The following is a 7,949-nucleotide window of genomic DNA, read 5'->3' on the forward strand; positions in this document are numbered from 1 at the left end:
GCCTCCCAAAGTGCCAGGATTACAGGTGCGAGCCACCACACCCAGCCAAAAGTATTTAATACAGATCAAATGATGCAAGCTGCTCTAACTGGGATAGACAGTTACCTTAGGATCAATTACTTAGGCTTGTACTTGAACTATTTATTTTTGAGACAGTCTCGCTCCGTCACCCAGGCTAAAGTGCAGTGGTGTGATCTCGGCTCACTGCAGCATCCACCTCACGGGTTCAAGCGATTCTCCTGCCTCAGCCTCCCAAGTAGCTGAGACTACAGGCGTGTGCCATCATGCCCAGCTAATTTTTTGTATTTTCAGTAGAGACGGGGTTTCACCGTGTTAGCCAGTTTGCTCTTGACCTCCCGACCTCATGATCTGCCCACCTCAGCCTCCCAAAGTGCTGGGATTACAGGCGTGAGCCACCGCGCCCGGCCTACTTGGGCTCTTAAAATCTGGGTTTAGTTTCACTGTGAATGGCCTCACTTGGTCCTTCCAGGGGCTACAAGTTTTTTGTGGTTGAATGGATATAGTTCAGTCTTAGATAAATTAGTAGCTTTTTCTTATTCTGGGCTAACCATCTCTCTAGTATGAGGAATTTTTACTAGGCCTACAGGTGCTTCTCATGCTCAAATCACAAAAAGGGACCTTTCACCTATACCCCCTCCCTTCATAAGTGAGGAAATCAAGTCGCTGAAGAATTAGCTGGATTCCAAAGAAACAATAGTGGTCTCAGTCTCTAAGATCCTCGTTTCTGCCACTTCTTTCAACAGTCTTACTCAGATCATTCCGATTTCTCAGAATCCTCTGTTACCTATTGGGAGCTGAGACAAGAAATGACTTGGTTATGGGGGTGCTTTAGACTCAGGGTGAGGTGACACAATGAAATTCCTGAAGAGCTAACAAAACAAGAAAATAAGGTTTAAGGGTCAGAGAAAAGGTCTTGAAAATCTAACCACAATAGGCTGGGCACGGTGGCTCAAGCCTGTAATCCCAGCACTTTGGGAGGCCGAGGCGAGTGGATCATGAGGTCAGGAGTTCAAGACCAGCCTGGCCAAGATGGCGAAACCCTGTTTCTACTAAAAACACAAAAAATTAGCCAGGCGTGGTGGCACACACCTGTAATCCCAGCTACTCCGGAGGCTGAGGCAGAGAATTGCTTAAACCTGGAGGGGCGGAGGTTGCAGTGAGCCGAGATCGCGCCACTATACTCCAGCCTGGGCGACAGAGCAAGACTCAATTGCGGAAAAAAAAAAAATTCTAACCACAAGGATGATAAAGAGATGTTAGTTGTCTGAGTCACTTCATATCTAGCTAATGAAAGTGATTGAAAACTTCACAAGGAACAGGAAATAAAACCGTATTAAAAGGACGTCCCACAGTCTAATAAAACTCAACACATCTAAAAGCCAAACTCACCTTGGTTTCCATTATCTTCCCAAATAATCAATCCTCCTTTGTATACTTACCTCAAATGGTTGCATCAGTACCAAATCTTTTCCTTGACTCTCCAAACCCCCAAAATCCTGTCTCCTTAAATATCTCAATTTCATCTATTCTGCCCTCTGCTGCATCAGTACATACACTCACCAAGCTTGCCTCAATTACTTGAAGTCTACTGTTTCCAATTTCAGCTCCTCAAATCAAGTGAGCACTCCACACTTCCAGTGATATATGCCTATAGACTCAAGTCCAAACTCCTTAGTGTTCATGATTTAGTTCCTGCTGTCTCTTCAATGATGTCAGTCTCTTGTTCCCTTTTTATTGCCAGCGTATCAAATTATTTGTAGTTTCCTAGAAACATGCCCTCTGAATTTGCTATGTCCTTCATGTTCTGGTAGGCATATCCTCTCCTTTCTACTCGGCCAACATCTGGACATCCTCTGGGAGATATCTTCACTCCCACAGCTAATTACTCAATCTCAGAAACTTCTTCCACAAAAACAAAAATTTTAAGATAAAAAGAACCTTGTTCTGGGATGGGCGTGGTCGCTCACGCCTGTAATCCCAGCACTTTGGGAGACCGAGGTAGGAGAATAACTTGAAGCCAGGAGGGGGAGGTTGCAGCGAGCCGAGACTGCACCATTGCACTCCAGCTTGAGCAACAAGAGTGAAACTCCGTCTTTAAAAAAACAAAAACAAAAACAAAAACCTTGTTCTGAATGATTTAGTTAATAATAAAAAAATTACTGGGGTAAAATGTGAGTGGCATATTTCAGAAAATACAAGTGCAATTTCAGTTTACACGTGGCATGAAAACTCATTATGAGTAAACAACAAATGGGTGAAAAATTGTAATTTATTGAAACTCAACTCAAAAAATATAAGATGCTGTAGTGTACAATATATTACACAAAGCACCCTCAGGTGCACATTCAAGTCAAGTAAGAACTCCATATCCCTTTCCCTAACCCTCCCACCCTGGGACCTTAGTATTTGTTCCATATACAATCATGCACACTTAATTTGAAAAAGGAAGCCCCAGTATATTTTGATGTATTAATTAGCACCAAACAAGAGTACAGTTCCTTTTTTTTTTTTTAATAAACAAAAAAACCCAATCATTAAACCAACTGGAGAGCTAATGGATTCAGCCAATACTGCTGACATAGATATTATACATTCATGTAAATACACAGCCTATTCTACCTAAACAACGGTGTGGCTGCTTCTCAGCCTTTGTTCGAGTTGGCAAATGTCCCCATGTTGCAGTGTTGGAGCCAGTCTGTTACAAAAACAAAACTGCTACTTATGAACTTCCTACACAAAGCTCATCTGTCTTTTTTGTTGGAAATAAGTCTAAAATTGGTGTGGAAAACTTAGATCTTTCAAGAACCACCACTGGGCGAAGATAATGAAGCTGTTTTAAGGCAAGCTCTCCACAGTCTGTTAATGCTTTGTCCAATACGACCCTCAGGTTTTCCAAGGAAGGAACTGTTGTTGTTTCAGCTACTATTAAAGGTGGGATTGCAGTCAGGTTCTCATGAATTGTAGAGTCACTGGAAGAATGAGGTATGTCAACTTCAGGTTCATTGTCATTCACCATATTATTTGCCACAACGTTCCCTGTTAAATCATTACTGGGCTGTGAAGAATTACTTAATGTTAAGTGCTCTGAAGGCTCCCAATCATCAAAATCATCTTCTTTCTCTTCACTTTCCTGAATAAATTTCAGAAACGAAGATTCAAATCCCATAGGTTTGTAGGTCTTCAAATCAAATGACCGGGGCTGTGAATGTTTTCTAAAATTCTCTTTTGGGACGTGGGTTGGATTTTTTACAGTGTTTTCTTGCCCTGAACCATGCTGCCTAGTTTCTGATTCTTTGATCCTTGGTAAAGGCAGCTGGAAACTTGTGAAATAAGTCCCACTTTCAGTCCCATTGGGATTAGGTATGGAATTTTCTATTTTACAAGGAGGAGGAGGCTGAACTATATTACACTGTTCCAGGGAAGTGGTTTCTGAACTATGGTTACATTTCAAAGTTCCCCTGTAAAGCAGAGTATCTGCATCAAATACTGAGCTGCTTTCTATGCACCCTTTCTGACCTCCATCCCTTTCACTTGAATGACAGGAATCAGTGTTCTGGATGGGTGTACTACTGTCACCCGGGGAATGGCTGTGTTCTGTGTGCTCTGATTCACAGCTTCTATTTTCTTCTTTCTTTATACAGGTATCTGCTTCAGAAGGGGGTTCCTCCTTAATTTTGGTACCGTACTTAACGCAAACAACAAGGTTCTCCATCTGTTGCTCTAAATAGGCACTACTCATCTGATGAGTGCGTTTGTAATGCCTCACAATGCTGCTCTCCAACTTCACCACAGATAAGCATCCTTGAACCATGCAGGGGTACTGTGTGTGCTCAGAGTGCTCCACACACATATGGAGGGCCTCAGCTCTGGTTTTAAAACTTATTGGGGCTTTCTTTTCTTTGATTAAGCCACATTTTTTAGCTTTAGCATTAAATGATCTCCTGGTGGTCTGATATTCATGCCCCTGAGTGTCAGCTGTTTGACATACCTTTTCACTCCTTAGTAGTCTCTCATTTGCTACTTTCTGGCTTCTAAACAAATCATCATAATAATCTTTATGTCGGTAATATACATGTTGTGAGTAATTACTGCGATGGGTGAAAATCTGGCCACAGCCATTAAGATCACAATGAATTTCATAATCTGAATGTATTTCCCCTTCAATATTATGCTGTTCCATCAAGTGGTGCTTCAACTTGTTGAATGTATAAAAAACAGCAGGGCACTGAGGCTGGTTACAAGAAAACCTTGCTGCAGATTCAGCTTCAGAAAGTACTTTAGGCTCTTCAGTATGGTCTAGGTTATGAGAGTCACTACAGTGCTTAGCAAGAGCTTTGGAACACAGGAAGCGTTTATTACATTCCTTATATTTGCAAGCAAATATCTTCTTACATTTGACAAGTTCCCTTTTGGTTCTTGCTTTGTCTTTCTCTAAACATAACTGTTCTTTGTTGTACTGATGTACAGTTCTGTAATGGCGAATTAAGCCTTTTAGATTGGTGAATGAGGAGTTGCAAGTTTTATGGATACAATGGAATGGTTTGTGGTATTTATTCAAAATATAACACAGATTTCCTTTAGCAACAGTTCGCCTGCTACCTCTGCCCTCTCTTCCTTCTTGTTCTTCTCTGTGGCTGCCTATTGGTGATGAAATGTCAGATGTTTTACTTTCTGTTTCTTCACAAGATGATTCCAAATCTGTTTCAGAACTGCATTCATCCTTCTTAGGATGACAGTGTGGTTTCTCAGAGTTACTGTTGGGATCACCTCCAAGTTCTGCAGAACAATCACCTTTCAACCTATCTACTGAACATGGGCCTTCATGATCACACTTTTCATTATCTAATAGTTTGTGAGTTGCTCTGTCACTGCCAATTTGATGTTTATTTTTATAATGAATCCTAAGGTGTGTTTTTCTTGTAAATGACCTTTGGCAAATATGACATTGAAATGGGGAATACCGATGTTGGAACATGGTTAACTGAAGGACTTTTTCTTTTGAATAATTATGCTTTTTAAGATAATGCATTAACAGAGCCTCTCTGGTCACAAATTCATATTTGCATCCTTGAAGCTCACAGAAAAACGGCTTAGCCGCCAACTGTGCAAGGTACTGACTTGGCATATTTTCATCTTGATTCTGAAAATTAAGGTCTGAGATAGATGAAACTGATTGAAGAGACTTAGCACCACTGGATGGGTACGCCTGCAATGACCCTGAGAAAGAGCCATGTGTTATTGAGTTTTTCAAGCTTAAATGTTTCAAGCGTAACAGAAGTTCCAACATGGTATCCTCTGTACAGGGCCTTTTAGAAGCACAAATGGAGGATTCTGAGGAGTAACCTTGATGTTCTCGTTTACATTTAATGTGAATATTGTGATCTAGACCTTCATCTGGGGAGTCACTGTTTGTATCTGAGCTGGGTTTAGGTTCTGCATCCAACTTTTCCGTTGTCTGATTATGTTCATTACCCAAAGAGGGAAACAGATCTTTCGTCTTTATCTTTTTGGGCTTGAAATGGTATGGATGAACCTTCCGTAAATGTTTCTGCATTCCTCTTGCATTTTTGTATGTGGAACCACAGCCATCAAAACCACAGGTAAACTTAGTCCCGTCAAAACAAACTGCCATACTGGAACATTTTTCTTTTAAACTGGAGGGCCCAAAGACTTTCTCATTAGATAACAATATATCCTGCATGGTTTCAGAGTGATCTAGTGTGTCAATTAACTCTTCATTCATTGAAGCTGAAGAGCTATGACTTAACTGATCACTAGAATTACTGTCACTGTTTTCTTTCAGGTTTTCTGCAGTTTCTGTATCTATTTGAGAATTAGCTGATTCTGCACAGAAAAGATCTTCAGGTAAATGTGATTTATCAGTTTGGTTAAGTAGATGGGGCTGATTAACACAATCTTGCTTTTCACCTGTTGCAGACTCCTCAAGTTTCACTGATTTCTTTATGTCACCATTTGAATTTTCAACATTATGCATTGAGAGGTGATTCTGGTATTCAATTTTGGAGTAATAGAACTTTTTACAGCCAAGAAAGTTGCATGTGTAAGATGCATCCCTAAAGTGTTGTGCTTCATGGTGGTAAAGCTGTCCCAAGTCACTGAAAACAATATTACAGCCATTTAATTCACATTTATAACGCAGATCATCATGCTTTTGTTTATGGTTAAGTAGTTCATTTACTGATCCAAACCTAGCATAGCAATCTATAGATACACACATATAAGGTTGAGGCCCACAATGCACTTGTTCATGCTCCCGAAGGTGAAAAGCAGACATAAAATGTCGTCGACAGTAAGTACACTTCTCTCTTCTATTTTTCATATCCAAGTAGTGCTTGGCATTTTCATCATTATTTTGGTGTTCAGCTTTAAGATGCACACTTAAGTATTTAAATTGCTTAAACACACGGGAACAGTCTGTACCAGGACATGGATACAAATCTCTGTCTTGCAGGTGGCAATCTTCTAATTTGCTGAATGTGACATATTCATGAGACTCTCCTTTGGCTTGTTCATTCAATGAATGGTTTTGCTCTGGGATTGCAGAGGGGCTCTTGGGACAAATACCCTTTTGAGAGCCTTTCAACAGTAATTTCTTTTTAGAGCGGTCCCTTCTGCTTGGTGGCATTTTAACATGCTCCATCACATGAGGAACAAACATTTCTTTTCTCTTAAATTTTTTAATACAAACTGGACAGGTGTAAATTCCATCTTCCATATGCATCTTAGAATGATGAAGAATTCTAGCCTCTATACATTCCCGCTTACATAACAAACAGAAAAACTTATACTGAAGCCACCTCTGATATCTTTCAGAAGAGCCAATGGGTTTTTTGTCTCTTTTCTCCTTATGCTGATCTGTCAAATCTCTTCTTCTATATTGTTTATCTTCTTTACCCTCATCATAGTCACTGAGAAATGACTCTAAAACATCTGTGTCATTAATGGACATTTCATAGCCACTTAAATCATCATCAGAATCTGAGGCTTCTTGTCCTAAAAGTTGGTGGCAGTGTCGTTTTAAAGTTTTCCAGTCCCAAAACTCAGGATCAAAAGGCCAGTGGGCTTTTAAAGCTAGTAAGAGCTCACATCGAAGAGAATTTGGAACCGGTGCATTTTCTTCATCAAATTTTTGATCTGGTTGCAAATACAGTTCTTCTAACATATTAAATCCATCCAAACTGGGTTCAATTAAGAATTCTGTAAGCTGACAGGCTCGTCTAACTTCTAAATCTTCTGGTAAAAGACAGGCAATTGTTTTACAAACTGATGCCTTCATTTCCTCATCTTCACTTGATCTGAGTTGAAGAGCTCTGACACACAGTAAAATTGACACCCCAAGACCGGCATCTTGTGCCTGTAAGTAAAACAGGATAAAAAAAATTTTTTTTTTTTTGCATACAGAAAGAGTATATAATGTTCACTGATACGGAATTTTAGGTTGTAAAAACTTTTAGAGTTCCTAAATTTTATCTTAAATCTTTCTTCATGAAAGACATTTAGATATTTCTTGTCTCAACATGCAAAGAACTGAATTAGATGCTACAACTATGAACAATGTACATTTACTAGGCACTGTGTATTAAAGCAGTTCCTTACTTTCAAGGAATTTATCTGTACCCCGAATGCATAAACAATAAATGCATGTGAATCCAAAGAAATTCAGGATAAGTAAGGTCACTGGAGGATTCAAAATAGAATGATGTTGAGTAGAGGGGCAGTGTTTAAAAAGGCAGCAACAGGAAACACAGGTATAGATGTGAATCTAAGATTAAATTCAATTTAAGAAATTCTCTGTGGCCGGGCGCGGTGGCTCATGCCTATAACCCCAGCACTTTGGGAGGCCGAGGCAGGCATTATCACCTGAGTTCAGGAGTTCGAGACTAGCCTGACCAACATGGAGAAACCCC

General features: G+C 40.0%; 1 protein-coding gene across 1 annotated transcript in view; it reads right to left on the minus strand.

Moving 5' to 3' along the window:
- Positions 1 to 2,272: 2,272 nt before the first annotated feature.
- Positions 2,273 to 7,949, minus strand: part of RLF (rearranged L-myc fusion) — a 77,956-nt gene continuing 72,279 nt past the window's right edge. The window contains exon 8 of the mRNA XM_011977648.1: positions 2,273 to 7,396. Coding sequence (XP_011833038.1) covers positions 2,741 to 7,396 — 4,656 coding nt within the window. The 3' untranslated portion in view covers positions 2,273 to 2,740. The remainder of the gene's footprint in view (positions 7,397 to 7,949) is intronic.

Source organism: Mandrillus leucophaeus, unplaced genomic scaffold (genome assembly GCF_000951045.1).
Source record: "Mandrillus leucophaeus isolate KB7577 unplaced genomic scaffold, Mleu.le_1.0 Scaffold182, whole genome shotgun sequence".
Taxonomy (NCBI): domain Eukaryota; kingdom Metazoa; phylum Chordata; class Mammalia; order Primates; family Cercopithecidae; genus Mandrillus; species Mandrillus leucophaeus.